The sequence below is a fragment of the Filicampus tigris genome, chromosome 3 (genome assembly GCF_054856515.1).
Source record: "Filicampus tigris isolate MCC_2025a chromosome 3, RoL_Ftig_1.0, whole genome shotgun sequence".
In the NCBI taxonomy this organism is placed as follows: Eukaryota; Metazoa; Chordata; class Actinopteri; order Syngnathiformes; family Syngnathidae; genus Filicampus; species Filicampus tigris.
In genome coordinates, this window is record NC_141219.1 from 2,243,455 (window position 1) to 2,260,696 (window position 17,242).

General features: G+C 41.7%; 2 protein-coding genes across 13 annotated transcripts in view; one reads left to right on the forward strand and one right to left on the reverse strand.

The window, feature by feature from the left end:
• Positions 1 to 11,936, reverse strand: part of pkma (pyruvate kinase M1/2a) — a 19,697-nt gene extending 7,761 nt beyond the window's left edge. The window contains exons 1-5 of one of the 3 annotated variants that reach the window (XM_086027001.1): positions 11,779 to 11,936; positions 3,767 to 3,951; positions 2,662 to 2,753; positions 944 to 1,075; positions 669 to 855 (exon numbers count right to left, since the gene is read on the reverse strand). In XM_086027001.1, coding sequence (XP_085883127.1) covers positions 669 to 855; positions 944 to 1,075; positions 2,662 to 2,753; positions 3,767 to 3,923 — 568 coding nt within the window. In that variant the 5' untranslated portion in view covers positions 3,924 to 3,951; positions 11,779 to 11,936. Of the gene's footprint in view, positions 1 to 668; positions 856 to 943; positions 1,076 to 2,661; positions 2,754 to 3,766; positions 3,952 to 10,996; positions 11,163 to 11,778 lie in introns of those variants that run through there. The other 2 variants (XM_086027000.1, XM_086026999.1) reach the window with 2 other exon arrangements.
• LOC147149570 (protein mono-ADP-ribosyltransferase PARP6) overlaps positions 11,294 to 17,242 on the forward strand; it is a 20,701-nt gene continuing 14,752 nt past the window's right edge. Inside the window, exons 1-7 of one of the 10 annotated variants that reach the window (XM_086026992.1) lie at positions 11,295 to 11,528; positions 13,381 to 13,523; positions 14,521 to 14,633; positions 14,713 to 14,772; positions 16,335 to 16,511; positions 16,591 to 16,687; positions 17,010 to 17,087. In XM_086026992.1, the coding sequence (XP_085883118.1) occupies positions 16,685 to 16,687; positions 17,010 to 17,087 (81 nt within the window). In that variant the 5' untranslated portion in view covers positions 11,295 to 11,528; positions 13,381 to 13,523; positions 14,521 to 14,633; ... (1 more) ...; positions 16,335 to 16,511; positions 16,591 to 16,684. Of the gene's footprint in view, positions 11,529 to 13,380; positions 13,524 to 14,520; positions 14,773 to 16,334; positions 16,512 to 16,590; positions 16,688 to 17,009; positions 17,088 to 17,242 lie in introns of all 10 variants that reach the window. The other 9 variants (XM_086026994.1, XM_086026991.1, XM_086026988.1 and 6 more) reach the window with 9 other exon arrangements.

The following is a 17,242-nucleotide window of genomic DNA, read 5'->3' on the forward strand; positions in this document are numbered from 1 at the left end:
TCAAATTTCATGCATGTACAATCTTTTGACAATAAAAGCTTGCAGAACATTAGTCTGGATGATGGACAAGAGTTGGGGGCATGAATTTGGGTCGCACACAAAAACCAGATGATGATGCGTCTTTCTCAGCTCTGGCTTTAGAAAGCAACTTCATGAACATGTGGAACAATTACATCTCACTCCTGTTTGGTCAACTCTACAATATTATTTTCTCTGACATTTCTTAAATTACAGTGGCTGCCAATGTATTATCCATAGTTGGTCACTTTCCACTATGCGTAAGTTATAAGTACACTTCTGTCAAAAATGATCTTACAACCCAAGTATATATTCTGTTTTGCAGAGTCACTATAAGAAAGCCTAGCCATTAGAATGGCTTCCCTGTTCATTGCTCCTCCTTTTGCGGTAACAATACTTTTTTTTTTTTTTTTTTGCACCAGCGCGAACTCCTGGTCCTACAGTGGACATTTATTATTATTATTTTTTTTATATGTGCACATTCACAGTCGATAACGCTGCCCCCTATGGCGGCCACGCCAGTGCGAACTAGCGGTCGCTCAAATGGCTCCTTTTTCAATTTTATTTCGCACGGCACCGCCTTTATACAACGCACCAGTACTTATACATTTGTTTGCTTGGAATTTTTTTGAAATACCAACAAATCTTACCAATCTCCTTGACCTGCAGAGATATGAGTCCATCGTCAATGTAGATATTGCTGTCAGGTTCTACTACTTTGGTGATGTTCTTGTAGTCGAGCCACAGGGTCTCTTCGCTGCATTTCTCCTGGTAGCTGTCATCTAGCGTGATCTTGATCATATTGCCCTTCTTCAGCTCCACCTCCGCCGTGCCACTCTGTCAAACCACACAGACGCTCTCATGCCACCGTTGCTTTCAAGTTGAGTCGCCAACCAACATGGGAGTACGGCAACACTGTACTCACTCCCTGGATGAGGCCGGTTCGGATCTCTGGGCCCTTGGTGTCCAGGGCGATTCCGATTGGCCGGTACTGGATGCTGCCTGGCTCAAAGCTCTCACATGCCTCGCGCACGTTCTTGATGGTCTCAGCATGGTACTATGGGAAAAAGTTCTTTGATGAAATCTTCACAGGAGGCCTTTTTATGTTGTTTTTTCTTTTTTTAGTGCACAAACCGCAGCAATCAAAATAAATGGTGCATGAGTAATAACTGCGTCACAATGTGGTTATTGGCCTTTTTCAACCACACCCAAATATGAACGTTCAAGTGAAGATGAAGTGGTAAATCAGGTCAGAAAAATAGAAGGGCTTAATCCCATTTCATAAAACAACTGTCAAGTTGAGCTCTGTGATGACTACTGTTCATTCTCCAGCAACACCTTGTAATATTTGGAAAATACTTCGCCTCAAGGAAATCATTCTAAAAAGGAGCAAATTGTATTAGACTAGGAACCATGTTAGTTAATTTAGGTGCGACTTTGCATATAAAGCAGCTGGCCTCTGCACCATGACAATCCCTCATAATTTGATACTGAAGACTACATCAGAGCTTGTATTTGAAAGAGACTTGACTAGGGCTGAAACGGGTTCTTGAGTAATTTGAGTAACCTCAAAATGCTCGAGGGATTTTCTTTCTGCCTCGACTACCCACTTATGTGGACACTGTCAGGAAGAAGTCAACAATTGTTCATGCTATACAAGACAACACAACGTGGTAAGAAGGCCAATTTCACAATAAACGAATAATATATGGACATCAATGCCAAGGTACGCTTTAACTTTTACATTTTTCCCGGCAGTGGGTCGCGGCGTAACTGCTGATGACTCGTTTGCCCAGACTGTTTGGGGGTGGGGTTGTTTATCCTGAAATAATGGCCAATTGCTAATTAAGGGCGCTAAATCTAAAATGACTTAATTACGCTGACACTGTATTGTACGGCGCTAGAAGCATGCGCTAGCGGGGCTAGCATTTCTCAAGTTAATAGACCTAAATGACTCTGCAAACTTTGATGCTGAGAGCCTGACACAGTTGCCATTCCTATTAGTAACCTTTTTTATAAAAAACAGACTAAGAGACGAAACCAGTGTACTGCTACGCACAGTTTAAATTCAAGTATCACATTATGATTATATAAAAGTGAAAAGTGGAAATGTGTTTTTTGCCTTCTGTATCTTTAACCAAGCAAAAAATGTGACTACCCGATTATTTGATTTGAATTTTCAGTTGGATATCCGAACACCAAAATATCTGGTAGCAGCAGCACTACACATGACTGATCGTGAGAGAGTGATTTGTTTCATTGAAACAAATACCAGTCTGTATGTCTGCCCTTGCTTTCACCTTTAACAATCTGTGCCCGGCTGCATCATATCCACCTGAACATGATTATCATTTTCAAGTCGACAGTTACGACAGTTGATAATCTGGCTTGCCCGATTGCGTTTAAAGTTGCCATATTGTAGTCCATCGTAAACACATGCAGGTTTATAAGCAGCCATTGTACCACGCGTGTGCAATGTTTGCCAAGCTGCAAAAAGCAAACACTGCAAAACAGGAAAGGAACACACGTGCGATAAGGACTTAAATGATCTGCACAGGTTGAATGTGATTGCCTTTTCATGGCAGTTGGGCCCGCCTCCGCTGGTTCCAAACATGCCAAAGAAGAAGTTATGAAACAACTCACCTCGTGCGTGCCATGGGAGAAGTTCAAGCGCGCAATGTTCATTCCGGACTTGATCATCTCCTTCAGCATGTCCACAGAGCGAGAGGCTGGCCCTGAAGAAAAAGGAAAAAACCACCAACAACTCAACGGGGGTAAATGAGCAGTGTGTCCAACTGGACAGTTAAAATAACGTTGATGCCCTCTTTTGCAAAACTGGTTCAGAACCAGTCAGTATTTTCTTCAACCAGTGATGAAGCGGTTTGTTGCATAAGCCGTTTGAAAAATAAAAAGGTTTACATGTTTGCCAAATTTAAGGTGAGAACACCTGTGAAAAATACCTGGTGGGGGCTGTATCTGTGCAATAAGACAATTCGATACGATTCAACGAGGGTACATTTAAACGACACACAATTTGATTTGGTTCAATAAGGTACGGGTCAGTTCGAGAGCGTATAATGCAATGAATTTGCTGTTGTCATTTAACAATATGAATTAACTTGTTGGTACTGTAAAAATGTGGCATTTACTTTCAAAGAAATTCACCAGAAGAAGTGGAATTCTAGCCTTTGTCACATTTATTAACATATAACAACATGTAAAAGCCTCCCCAAAGTCCAAAATATTCAACTTCATTAAATCTAAGGAGACAACAAATCATTAGCAATACCAATCCGATATTATATCGACTTGTAACTTTTTGATTTTTTTTTTTTACACAAAAGTCTTACCTTGTTGCAAATCTCATCTATTCTGGGTGTAATTCTATTCTTGGCCACTAGATGGTGGCACACAATTCAAGAGTTAAAAAAAAAAAAAAAAAAAAAAAAAAAAGACCAAAGAATTTAAGAATTCTAATCCGAAAGTCATCCACAAGGCCTTGCTTTACAATTTAATCTAGTCGTCTTTAATCCTGCTACCAGTAGGTTCCTTTTATAAACGTGGCCATGATTATTGATGTAAAAAAACGGGTTTGTTTACATCAATCACCCCCGTAATTTGGTTGATTTTCGACAATTAAACGCACAACGCGTGTACTGTAAACCACATCGTGTGCAAGATGCCTACGACTTCACCGTCACGATAGACAGACCAACCGTGTAGCTGCACAATACACACGAGGACACACCGATAGTGCAGATGATGCCAGTGTTGCGAGCCGTGGTGGGCTTTGAGTCGATGTCCAGCAGACACATGTGTTCCAGGAAGGTGTCGGCCATGGCGGCGTTGAGCTGCTGCGTCTGGATGAAGGCAGAGCCCATGTCCACGATCTTTGGCTGAGGCATGGCGATTATCTTGGAGTCTGGACAGGTCCTGAGGGACAAATATTAAGAAAAGGGTTTGATTTGATTTGTTTTGCATCGAGCCTTTAGTATACCTGGCTGGACACTTAACTCAGTCTTACCAATGGGCGTTCATAATACATGGCAATAGGACAGTGTGCCAAGAGCATCAAATCTGGGATAAAATATCTGTATCAGTAAGGCCGGTCTTTGACACTCACCCACAAAGGAGGTTTCTACAATAGTTCTACAATCTCTAGAGTTCAGAAATGTGTGCTGTTGAGAAATTAAACAATGTTGAAATAACGTGACATACAACAGATGGAAGGTGGGGAAATCAGATCCAAGCTTTTGCAAGTAAGAGTGTCGAGACTTCTGTTCCCAAAAGGTTGCATTGTGTCATTTTAATAAATGTTGCATCACCAAATGAAGAGTGTGGTGTGTACTCGCTTATGCGACCAGTGTCGTTAACCCGGAGCTTTGTTTCACTGTCACAGTAATCAAGCAGGCTTGGTTAAATTTAGTGTTGTTACAACACCAAAATTCGGACTTCTAGACTATACACCTGTAAAGAAATGGCAACAACCTTAATCATCAGCAAAAGCAGTGGCATCATGGACGGAAACACAGAACCTTAAAAGTCTTTGTATTTGTAATCATTCAAAAGAATATTAGGCGGTGGTGCTGGGAAAAAAAAAAAAAAAAATCAAAATGTAACCGTGATTTTGATTTTGGCTTCTCACGATCATAAAAACATTATATTCTAAGAACAACGATTAATATGCCGAATGGCGTGGTGTGTGTATGAGCGTTGGTTTGTGCCATTGTGATATTCTGCTCTCGACGCCCTTCGATGTTTATTGACACTCGGGCTGTCACGTCACTATCAAATATTTTGAGAAGCCATTCGTCCAACTGGTTTCCATCAATTAATCGGCTAAAAGTGCATTCAAGTGTACGTACTACAAAACCATTTTTGCCCAATTACGCGGGTAAAAATAGAAGATTCTGACAAATTTAAGTGACAAAATGGCTGGAAACTATTACTCACTATTTTAAAAAGTTGTTAATCGATTAGTTGTAGATCGATTAAATCCCCCCCCCCCCATTGACACCACAGTAAAAGTTTACTGTAAAACTAATAACACAGCAAAAGGTATTGCACACTGTATACAACACATACTTCGTTTTTGAAACATTGTCAGCCTATTGCTAGCAGTCAATGGAAAACGTCAATGACGATGGGCTAGTAAAAAATTCGCCTTAGAGGTTACGACAGAGATTTACCTTCAAATAAATATTCACACAAAACTGCTCTAGGAAGACATACAGACCAGGTAACTCACAGGCATATATTCTTCCTAATCTGTGACAAACGGGTGATATTAAGAAAATTCAAAATCGCAACATTTTCCTACTCTTTTTAATCTTTATGCATGTGTCCATCTCAATGCATGCACTGCATGTTTGTAATTGTGATTTCAATATATTTGTGATCAATTTTTCCCCATAGTCTAATGTGCCAGTTTTACAATAAACTGTCTTTTTTTCCCCTTTTTAATCGGATACAAGTACTTTTCGAGGAGTGCATTGCAGACCAGATTGGACGTGTACAGTACATTCTGTTCCCCTCCAGCCACCCCCACTGGGTTGCCAATGGCAACAATTCATTATGGACCCATTGACGGGGTCTCAGATCACCATGCTTTTCCCAGGCAGATTATTCAAGTTTTTAATTCAGGCAGGTGCCCAGTAACTGCACCACACACACGAGCCACTGGGCGTATTAAAAACAAGAAACGGGGCAGAAATACGAGCAGGGCGCATCCTTGCGTCTCTTTAACGACGACTCTGGTTGCGTAACCTCACGCCATAATGGGACTTAACTACTTCCTTGTCGACATCTCATTGAAATGCTAACGATGGGGGTTCCAGGCCTCGACCGTCTGCCTGCGGTGCCTGCTGACTGATGATGTAACGTTGGAGTGAGTGGGGCAGAGGAGTTAGAGGCTGAGGAGAGCTGTACGTGCTGGCAGTCACATCCTGCTGTACTGCAGCAATACGTAGCCATGGAAGAGGAAGGCAGCACAGTGGGCTGAGTCACAGGGAGCTACCACAACAAGCACTCTTGTTTTTTTTTCTTTGTAACTTTGTCTTTTTAGAAACACTGACAACCTCTCTACCACCAGGTGAGGGCTGAAATGGGTCGGTGGAAAAAAAATTCTACAGGTATTTTATCTATTTACGGGCACTGTCAAAAAGTCAGGCTAACCACGGCAAAAATTGTTCATGCTATACATGACAGTAACATGCCGCCGCTAACGCGGTAGTAAGAAGGCTTCAAAATAAACCTTGGTGACCAAATAATACACGGAAATCAAACCTAGGTACACTTTTACTTTGAAGCTGTTCCCTGCAGTGTCGCGGTATTAATGGCGGACTTTTGGGGGGGGGTCCTTTATTGCAGTCATATTGTTGCTTCCGATTACAACAATACAATGCTGTCCTGAAATAATGTTCAATTGTTAATTAAGGGCGCTAAAAAAACAAAACGTAATTACGTTGTCAGTGTAGCTTAGTGTACGGCGCTAGTCGCACCAGCAGCGCTAGCCATGCTAGCAAGGTTGGCAGCGCTCAATGACTATGCGTACCTTGATGCTGACAGCCTGACACAGTTGCCGTTCCTACTGATTACTTTTTAATAAACCAGCCTTATTCAAGTGTTGTTTTAGCTGTCAAAATCGTGACTGTGCTTCTGATGTCATTTTCTCTCGCAGACCAACATTTATGGGGAGAGATTTATTTAAATGCTCGCTTGTTTATACAAAAAAAAGGTTAAATTTAAGTAACATGTTGAATATCTAAAAACATAAAACGGTTTTACGTTTATTATTAATGGGAAATGTTTGTTTTTTTTGTCTTCTGTACCTTGAACCAGGAAAAAAAATACCAGGAAAAAAAATACATACACTGTACATTTCTATCCCAAAACCAAAATATTCGATAGCTGCAGCCCTACACCAGCTATGCATTGTTGTTGAGTGGCATAACTAAGAGACTAATAATTATCAATCACAATATTCAAACACTCATTATCACAACATTATCACATGCAGAAAAACTCGTTGTTGCAAGGCGGGGAACTTGTTGCGGATTTGAGAACAAGCGGCAGCCTGAATTCCTAATCGTTGAATGAATGCACTCTCAACAGAAAGGCAACATTCACTGAACATATCCCTGAATGATACTCTACGCCGTCATGCATTTCCTCTCATAGTGACCTATGCTCACTTACACACCATGCTCAAATTGACCATTGGGTGCATTGTCGGATCAGTTGCCTTCACAGCAAAATGGAACCTGTAAAGCTGTGTTTTGGGGTGTTTGTGTAGTGGCACTTTTTATCCGGTCAATTGCGCTTGGGGCCTCTCAATGGAAAAACAAAAGGTGACATAAATGACAGTGTTAGCTCTCCGTGGGAGACATGGATCTAACCTTCACAGGCAGTTAGCAGTCGCCCTGGCGCAGGTGCAAGGCTAATTTAAGATCTGGCTGCATAATCCTCTCCAATCCCTTCCTAACTGGCTCCAGCCAGTGGCATGCTCACCGTTTTAAAAGTTCTTGGTCACATGACCTCCTATCTTTCTAGAAACATGCTTTTTCTGATAACTGCCCCATTTTGGACGGTGACTCGACACATTCAAGATGGCTGCTATGCTCCACTCCACCAACCTGTTCCATGCACTACATACCCCCAGTAGATCTTCCTGGTCCTCTTGGGGAGAACGAGGCACGACATGAGCGCTGACCTCCAGAGGAACCCCAGTGTGTTGGAGGAGCGTGCAGCACACTGCAATAGCCGACTACAGCCTGCAGTAGCAACCGACCCTGCGCAACTGCCAGCCCAGGCACTCGTGCACGCTGGCAACACTTTCAGGAGCTCAAGAGTAAATCCGTCTGGTGAAGATGAGGACGAAGGACAAAGACAGCGCCGGCGTTGACCGGGCAATCGCCATGACGTGACACGACGGCCGTACATGAGACATCCACCACGAGAGTGGAGTCACCACAATGTCACCGCCGGCCTTGGACATACAACACCCCAGGCCTAAAAACAGGCTTGGTCTAATAATAACATACAGCATGCTGCGAGTGTTCATTCATCCAATACTCGGGACGCATGACCCACTCACTCATTGGGGTCTGTTATGATTAATGGAAATTTCGAATTCGGCTTCTCTCGATCATTAAAACGTTCTAATCGAAGAAAACAATTCATGTGTAGAACGGCATGATGCGAATACAAGTGCCCAACGTTGTGAAAGGACCCTGAATGCACCATGTTGCTTGCGGCGCAAGCATGTAACTTACGTGATTCTGCCCTCTGTAACTTTTTCATGACACCCTCGTTGGAGTTTACGGTAACACTGAGCACTCAACAAAATGAACAACACACATTGTATATTTAAATGCAAAACATCACGAGCGCTAATGCTAAAATCAATGGAGGATCCCATTCCGAATGATGATGCAAAATTAGCATCAACTTCAGGAGAAATATTCCTTCAAATAACGAATATTCACACAAACGCTGTGGATACACATGCACACAAGTAAAACAACACTACTCAAAGGCAAAAATACTTCCTAATCTGTAAAAAAATGAGTCGATAGAGTTCCATTGCAGCTTCTTCTGTTCTCATTCTAAGTGTGTACTCCATCCGTGCACAATTGCACGGCACCACACTGCCACAAAAAGGCCAAAATGCGCAGGACCTGTCTGTCTTTATAATGACTATTTTAGTATATTCCTATTTTACCTTCTTGCTAATTCATTTGGTCATTGTCCTTTCAAGCTATATTTAAAATTCAGTTTTAAGGAATTTTCCTTTCCTCAAATTCAAGGACACAAAGATCCAAGATCTTTTTTTCTTGTCATACTAACACACATTTCCACGTGACCTGGCACAAAATACAAACCCTCAGATCCCACGTTAGCCCAGTACGTCCCGAGACTTCTGAAAATAATATAAGATAAAATAAATTGATAAACAGATAAGGGTAATGCTTATATAATGCTTTCACATGATACTGTACGTACCAGGCCGTTACCTAGTATTCAAAAATAAAAGTGTAAAATACACGTGCAGGATTGAAAGGGCCTGAGGAAATGGTGATAGTTTTGAGTCGTTGAGTTTCATTAGTTGAATAAATTATGCTTTGAAATCCATGAATAATAATTTTAATAATTGTGATTTCACCCTCACTCAAAAATAACCGTGATCATTGTTTTTCCCATAATTGTCCAGCCCTAGTGGAATTGAGTGATGGTTAATTAAGCTAATCAAGCGCACGTGCACAACTCTGTTAAATTAGCCAATGGTGGCGCTGCGCAAGTGTCATTCATTTGTAGTGTGGAAGCTAACAGGTGAATATTTTCTCAGGGGGGTATTTCAGAGTCTCCAGAAGACTGTAATGACTCCACAAAAAGGCATAGCATTTCCTTGGAAATGGTTATCCATGACATCCATTGTGCTTCCATAATTCCATTTTCCATGTGCAAAGGTTTTGTGTTTTCCAGCTCTGAAATGCTGTTGTCCCAAAAAACACTATCATGTTTAGTGTTTACGTGTTCATTCGCGTTCACAGAGCGCTGCATATGCGCGCCAGGTTAAGGACACAGCGGGACACCAAATGAGGTCTCACGTGGTTCTGTTTGTGCAAATCCAGTTAGTCTATACTGGTAAAGGAATAGATTTGGAAAGCTGTCGTGGGAAAGAACTATAGACGAACAGATGTGAGGTGCACACCATACAACATAGGTCAGGGAAAACCAAGAACCAGAAAATGCAGTTCTGTAGCATTACCTTAGGGGAAAGTAGGAAGGATTATTTGAGGATTGTCAGAATTATTACATATTCTCTATTAAAACATTAGCATGAATCTACGTGGAGAGGAAAAGGGCCAGGGATAAACTTTGGTGCTATAGACGTGCCAATTCAGATAAAAGGCACAAATCCATAACTTACATAATTTTGGCTAACATTGCAGGACTTCCTTTGTTTCACAGTTTATATATACTGAGCGTCATTTCCGAATCAAACAAAATCAGACAAGAGATTATAATACCCACGAATACAATTTAGTGCCGTTTCAAAGTAGGATTGTCAGCCTTGGTGGAGGAGCTCTGTGAGTGTCATTCTTGTGTAATTACTGCGTGGATGCTCAAGCTAATTTAAAACTGTAATTATTTGTAAACACGTTTGCCGGAAAAAAAAAAACCTTCCTACAAAGTAACGAGTCATTCAGCAGAATTTACAACCTTATGCCAAAGGTTGTATTCTTCTTCCTGACTTTCAGTGAGACATTAGATAATTAAAAACATATATGGATATTCCTTTGACAAATTAGTGCCACAACGTGCCAATTCAATGTCAAGTCAGCCTATGTCTATGACAACGGCCAACCTCACTTGAAAGGCACTGTGTTTTTCCTGACATTTTATACACGTCTGAATTAATAGTTTTCGTTTGGCAACCATGTATGGCCAAGTGCTTCATACTGCTTAATAGACTAAACTAAATAAAAATTGTAACCACCTATCTGACAGAGTTGTGTCACCAATTTAACCCATTAGGTTTTGACTACATACCATACCCAAAATATTGTTTGCATAAATTTCAAAACTGTGTTGAAAACACATCCTTGAAAAAATTGACTTGCAGTACATTATATTACTTTATTATTATGAATGGCTGATGTGCTAGAGAAAAAAAACACGGGCATAGTCATAATCAGTGTAAAAAGAAAAAAAACATCTAAAAAATGTTTACTTGTACCTCACAAATGAAGCCGCTGAGACACCGGACCAAAGCCGCACTGTGATCTCCAGCTACTGTTTTTGAAATCGTTTTTTTTTCAAGTTATTCAATGTACATGACAAAAACTTAAGTTATCAAATTAATTATAGACCAAATTATAGATTTTTTACTGCTGAAAATGGTGTACATCTGTGAAGTATCCCTTGAACATACCGCTATTAATTGCAACATGTAAGCTAATTGAAGAGATCTTACATGGGAGATGTGTGCTCTTCAACACACGGACAGTCTTCAACACACGCACAGTCCTCAATACACTGACCGACCTCGGAAGACATTTTTAAGCAAACGACGAGCAGTATAACTCAATGCTACGAGGGCAACTTTAGCCAGGGGTTATCTAGATAATAGTGGGCGAGAGAACGTTACTACGGCGTAGTCAATGCGTCAAAAGTCACGTTTGCATCACTGCGTCATATTGTCTCGCTTCAGCGAAATTGGGAGCAAACCCACCAATCGGAGGCCGAGGACGCGCCCACAACAGGAAGCGAGTTTACAACAGGGGGACTCCTGCGTACATAACGGCAGAGGACTGTCTTTCCTCAAGAACAGTTTAACAATTGAAATACCTTATTTACGAGTAAAAGTACGAAACGATTATCCAAGGGACGCAGACCTTCCTGCATATCCATCTACCAGCACAATGCGAATGACAACGTTGTCGGGAGACGACATAGCACGGCACGCAGCAATGTCACATTCTCAAGATGGCTGAAAAGTTCATCACGTACGTCCACTTAAACACAAATTGCAATAGGTGTGTTGAGTAAAGATGGCATTAGAGGACATATTTAGACAGCCAAGCTATATATTTGACACACATTCATACACGCCATCAAACGTCACGAGGAGCAAAAATGCGACGAGATTTATTATAGGAAGTGCAGAATGTGTTGAAAAAGTAAGAGTGGCGACAAAACCGACTTGCATTAAGACAAAATGACGTAAGAAACGACCGCGAGGTTAGTTGCACCCACCTTCTCTCGTAGTTGTACGTCCGGATTGATGTCACAGCAGCTCAAGGTGATCTCTCTGCTCCTAACTCCTCGGAACTACTTTGTAGTGATGCTGCCATGTATCCCTCCGAGGCAGAAACCGCGTTCGCATTTCAAGATAATCACTGAATACCACTTAATTCCAGCACATTGGTGCTATTTATTACACTCGTGCAATTGAGTCCACTCTTATATGCTTCGTTTTTTTTTAGCTAAACGGCAGGAAAATAGCAGTGGGTTGAGCACGCGTTTGCGGAAGGGTACACTGGATTTTAAGATGAGATGAGGACGCGTGGTGTATTCATCCAATCAGAACGCGAGAATTCCTCAGCAGCGCGTCGGCCTCAACATGTGACGCATAATGGCGAGTCGTAGCAAGTTTCCTCAAAATCTGCAGCGTGACTTCCTTTTAGTTGATTACTGTGATAGTGTGTCCATAACGATTGTTTTACTAGTGCTGTTATATTTTCAGGACAACGCATCGTAGTTTGCCAATACACGCTAGTTTTAGAAGTAGTTGTTATAGGTGGTATTGCAGTATACTTCCAACAGTAGTCCAGATGTTTTAACATCCATGAAAAAAAAAACACTATTTAACACGATTTCAACGACATGTTGATTCAAATGTAACCTGTCTGAAGAAGATTATATAAAGATGCTGTGTGGTTTGGTTCCTAAATTGAGGTATATGTCGCCATCTGGCGTTCGAAGAAGCACTATGGCGCCCATCGGTCACAACGTAGGCACTATCGCACTGTATACACTTATTTCCACTGCTGTCTAATGCGTACAATGTTATCATAGTTAAGAGTTACAAAGTTATTGATGCCAAGAGAAGCTCGTATTATGTGTTTGGTATGTACCTCCCATTTTTTATCTTTTGAGGAGAGAGAAGGAGGCCTCCATTTGAATCGTGGCGGCAGGCGGGGATTATAAAGAATACCTCTGCAGTACTTGAGGAAAATACGTTTATTAGAATATGTACGACTTTACAACCGTAGCATTCTTAAAAGTATGACTGAAATGTCAAAAAGAGATGTGTTAAAAGAAAAGGAAGTCCAGTTTAAAAATATTTTTTCAAAATTATTTTTTAGTTATGGCATATTTACATTTTTCTTCCCTATACTGTATATATTATATTGAGCAATCAGGCCTTGTAAGTGAAAAGTCACTAAAGTACACTACATGAGGTTTCACTTTCTCCTTCAAACTGAGCAGACAACTGACAAGCGCAATCCCTTCAGTCTTTGGGTCAGTCTCCAATACACACTATGAGATATCCAGGGTAAAGACAGATTATCCCAAAACATTATCACCATGTCTCCATCATATCCACAGCGGCAGTGCATCCTTGATTATTATTTCAATGACTTCCTAGTACCAGCAGACATATTTTACTCAACTACAAATAAGACGTTAAATCAGTACCATGTGCAGGATAGCTGATTTGTATTGAACATTAACAAAACATAGTCACATCCAGGAAGCCACGCCCACTTCTTCCGATCAGCCAATCATAGCTCGTCAGCCGGTGAAAGCAGCCGTCTCAAATAATCCATATTGTATGATGCCTTTCCTTATTAGGGTACGCTGGAGCCTATCCCAGATGACTTTGGGTGAGAGGCGCCGTGCTACCTGCTAGACCTGTGCCCCCGGCCACGCGTCTTCCTCAGCACGTTTTCCTGTTCCCGTGGCTGTTTGGGGTTTTGCTGCAACGACAACAAAGCGTGAGTTTTCCCCTCGTGCTATCTGTGAATTATGGATGAAAACGACAAATTGTGAGTTTCCCTGTCTCGCTTTCTGTGGATTATGGAAAATTACGTGATTTTGGCCCAAAACCATTTCCCTACCTTCAAAACGTGATAAAATGGCCACCCCCAGAGATGGCTAAAAACGGGTGGATTAACTCTTATTCCACAAACGCAATATTTATCAGAATGCCTTGTTTCAACTATGGGCCTGCATAGAACATATTCTTGAAAAAAATGGTTGGGTTGACTTCCTCTTTCATATAAGGTCAAGTTCATTGTTGTTTTTTGCTGATGGCTTTTATTTAAAAAAAAAAAAAAAAAAAAAATTAAAAAAAAAGCATTTGGCCTTCCCTTTATATTTAATCAGATCTGGGTATTACGCCTATGTGACGGACCGGTCCGCCTATCCGCCTATGACGAATGCCCATTTTGTAGGCAATAAACGATAGACGAGAAACGTAAAAAAATAGTCTGACTAAGTATAGTCAGAAGCTCATTTTTTTCCCCATCTATGTAATCAGCTATTTTGCTCAATGCTCTGTATTAAACATATCAAACAAACAAACATTTAGCCTCACATCACCAAAAACATCACTGAGCAAGGGATTTAGAAAAAAAAATGGGTCTGGTTTGTGAAAAAGTATTAAATTCACCAAATTTGGAAATTGGTCGGCCTCACACCAGCAATACGTTATAGAAAGATCATCTCTATCTACCCATTTACTTTACAGGTTGCTCTGTATTAAATATCAAATATGTATTTGAAAAAGCAAACAACACCATCTATTTGGGCTCCTCGGTGCAGTTTTGCAATATCGAGTGTGTGTTAACACACTAATATTGTTTACAGATTACATGAATGCACTCAACAGCATCAACATGATTACTTATCATCAGACAATGACTAATGACATGCGCACAAGCCTCCCCACTCCACCCCCCCCTTTCTTTATTTTTTATCCTCCCACGCCAGCAGCAGCAGTGCAGTCAGCTGCGGGTCACATGACTTGGCTGTCTGCTCTCACTGAGCATGCTCCGAAGCCTTTAGTGTTGTCAGGCAAAATCCACTAGACGGCGATCGGCGTGGTGAGAGCTGACGTTGACAAACACGCTGGCTCAAATCGCGGGGTTATTTTGATCATCTTAACATCGTCTGTGCTTGCAGGCGCCAGGCGGGAAGAGGCTGAGGCGAGGACGGCATCCTACGTCTCCATCCTCTGTGAAGGTAAATACGGAGGGGGTGGGGTGGGGGGGTACGGGGCATGTAGAGGGGGAGGGTGAAATGCGCTCGACTGCATTTTGGGCTAAATAATCATCATGGGGAGAAATGAGGACGATGGTGCTGTGTCGGTATGTGGCACCACAACGCCTTTGGGGATGGGGATGGTGATCGGGGGGGGGGGTTGCACGTCAGGATGCAGTGTGCATCTGGCAGAGCGAAAGGGACATGTTCATATTCGGGGCATCATGACAAGGTAGAATTCTGTTATGAGGAAGAAGGTCTTTTAAGCGCCGCGGCACACAAAGGCAGCATGAGGAGTCTCTATTGACGGCTCTGTTTGGATTTTGGATCGGCATTCTCCACCCTACTGCGCTGCTCTTTGGGGCGTCAAGTGCTTCGGGTTTTGTTTTGTGAATTCTGGATATGGTCTTTTGTGTTACAGCCGTTACATCAGCGTTTGACATTCATTGGTGAACTCACTGAACCAAAATATGACGGATCACTGTTTTCCTTTGTCATTCACGACAGCCGCGTAGTTACAGCGGAACCTCTCACAATGCAGTCCGACAGATGATTTGTTCAGATTTCAGAAACAAAGCAAGTAGTAATACAGTCGTCATTTGTTGAGGTCAAACCCTTATTAAAGAGGTCAAGTCAAAAATACTGTGTTGTATGCGCTCCCACTAAACTAAACACAGTATTTTGATAGATATTGCCTTTGTGGAACATGAATTAGGCAAAAAAAAAATCCACCCGCTCGTGGATGTCACTGTGATGTCATTTTCAGCCGACAGCAAGTGGCAGTACAAGGCAAAATCGCCGCCCCCTGAGATGGCTAAAAAGGGGTGGATTTTTCTGCTTAATTCATCTTCCACAAACGCAATATTTATCAGAATAATATATTTATATATTATTTAGGTGCATAGAACACATTGTTGTCAAGACCATTTTTGACTTCCACTTTAACCACACAGGAAATGTTTTGGTGGCCTCAGTATACGTCGACATGCAACGTTTCGAGATACACAATGAACTAGTTTGTGCAGAGGCGTGAGAACATGTCTTTGCACAGCATGGGAAGGCCCTTTTCAGTTACCTCCTTTTTCATGGGACTGTTTGTATGTATGGCAAGTGTTTTTCAGATTTTGCTGCTTAAGTCATATTCCACAAACGCACTATTAATCAGAATGCTGTGTTTAGACAAGTTTAGACAAACATAGGCCATATTACTGTAAAGAACATGTTTGGGTTGATTTCCCCTGTAACTCCTGTTTATAGTAACAATGACCTCTGCTGGTTACAGCCAAGAAGTGCATGCTGTTTTCACTCAACCGTTTCAAGACATGATTAATCATCAATCAATTCCACGCAATACTAAGCAACCAATGAATCGAATATTATGCACATCCTTAAATGTGACCTTAAAAAAAAACAATTCACCATGACAGCAAATCAGGAAATGTCAGTTTTTACCAATGGGCTGACATAAGCAGAAATACTATTTTTACAACTAGTCCATTAAAAGCTGAGCCAACCTGAATAGATTTTTTTTTTCCCCTCCCGAGGAAAGCATACGACGTAACACAAAGACAACCCGAGTGCTGAACATCCAGCACTGTTCTCCCACACACGCACTCTCTACAGTGATTAATGCCACTCTGAAAAGGAGGCAGAGACGGTTGTTGCTAGGAGACAGCGGGAAGGTGAAGTGCAGACGGTTTAAAGGAGACTTTGCCGACAAAGTGTGTAATCATAAGAGGGGGGCTCATTTGTTTCTGCACAGCCACCTTTTATTGTCCTGTGTCTGTCCATTGTACCTAGGTGTGCAAGACGTACTGGCTTCCTTCCTTCCCAGCTGCGATGGTTGGCACGAGGCCTAAAGCCGTCTGATTGAGACCTGAGAACAGCCGAACTGATGGTAAGCTAGTTAGCGGCCTATTTGATAGCATTACGGTACTCGCTCAGCCAAATGTATTTATTCTACGAGTCAACTCGAGAGTACATCAAATAAAGGCTATTTATACCATTGGACCTCTGGGGAATTTGCAAAGATTCTAATAACAAAAGGCTGGTTATTTTTAAATCACTCTGTAAAGTGCAATCTCTGCTTCTTTGGATATAGATGCTTACAATTCTGTTTCAAAGCCCTTGAGCGGATAAATAGTGACGTGTGATGAAAGGCGCAGTAGGAAATGAGTGCGGTTTTTATCAACACCGGTTCTTCTTTACCATGCCCACAGGACATCAAAGGCCAGTGCTGGACCGACGACGAATCCGACGGGGAGAACGAGCCGGAGCAGTTCCTGTACGGCATCCAGGTACGGAGGCGCGGGTTCAGTCGTTTCCTGCTGCTGGCGTTGGGACACTATTAACCTTGACACGCCAGATGGATTGTTTTGTGAAGGAGTTCGTTGCACAAATCCATGCGGAATAGAGTCATTGGAAGAAGTTTGTGAAGGTGTAAGCAGTAAAA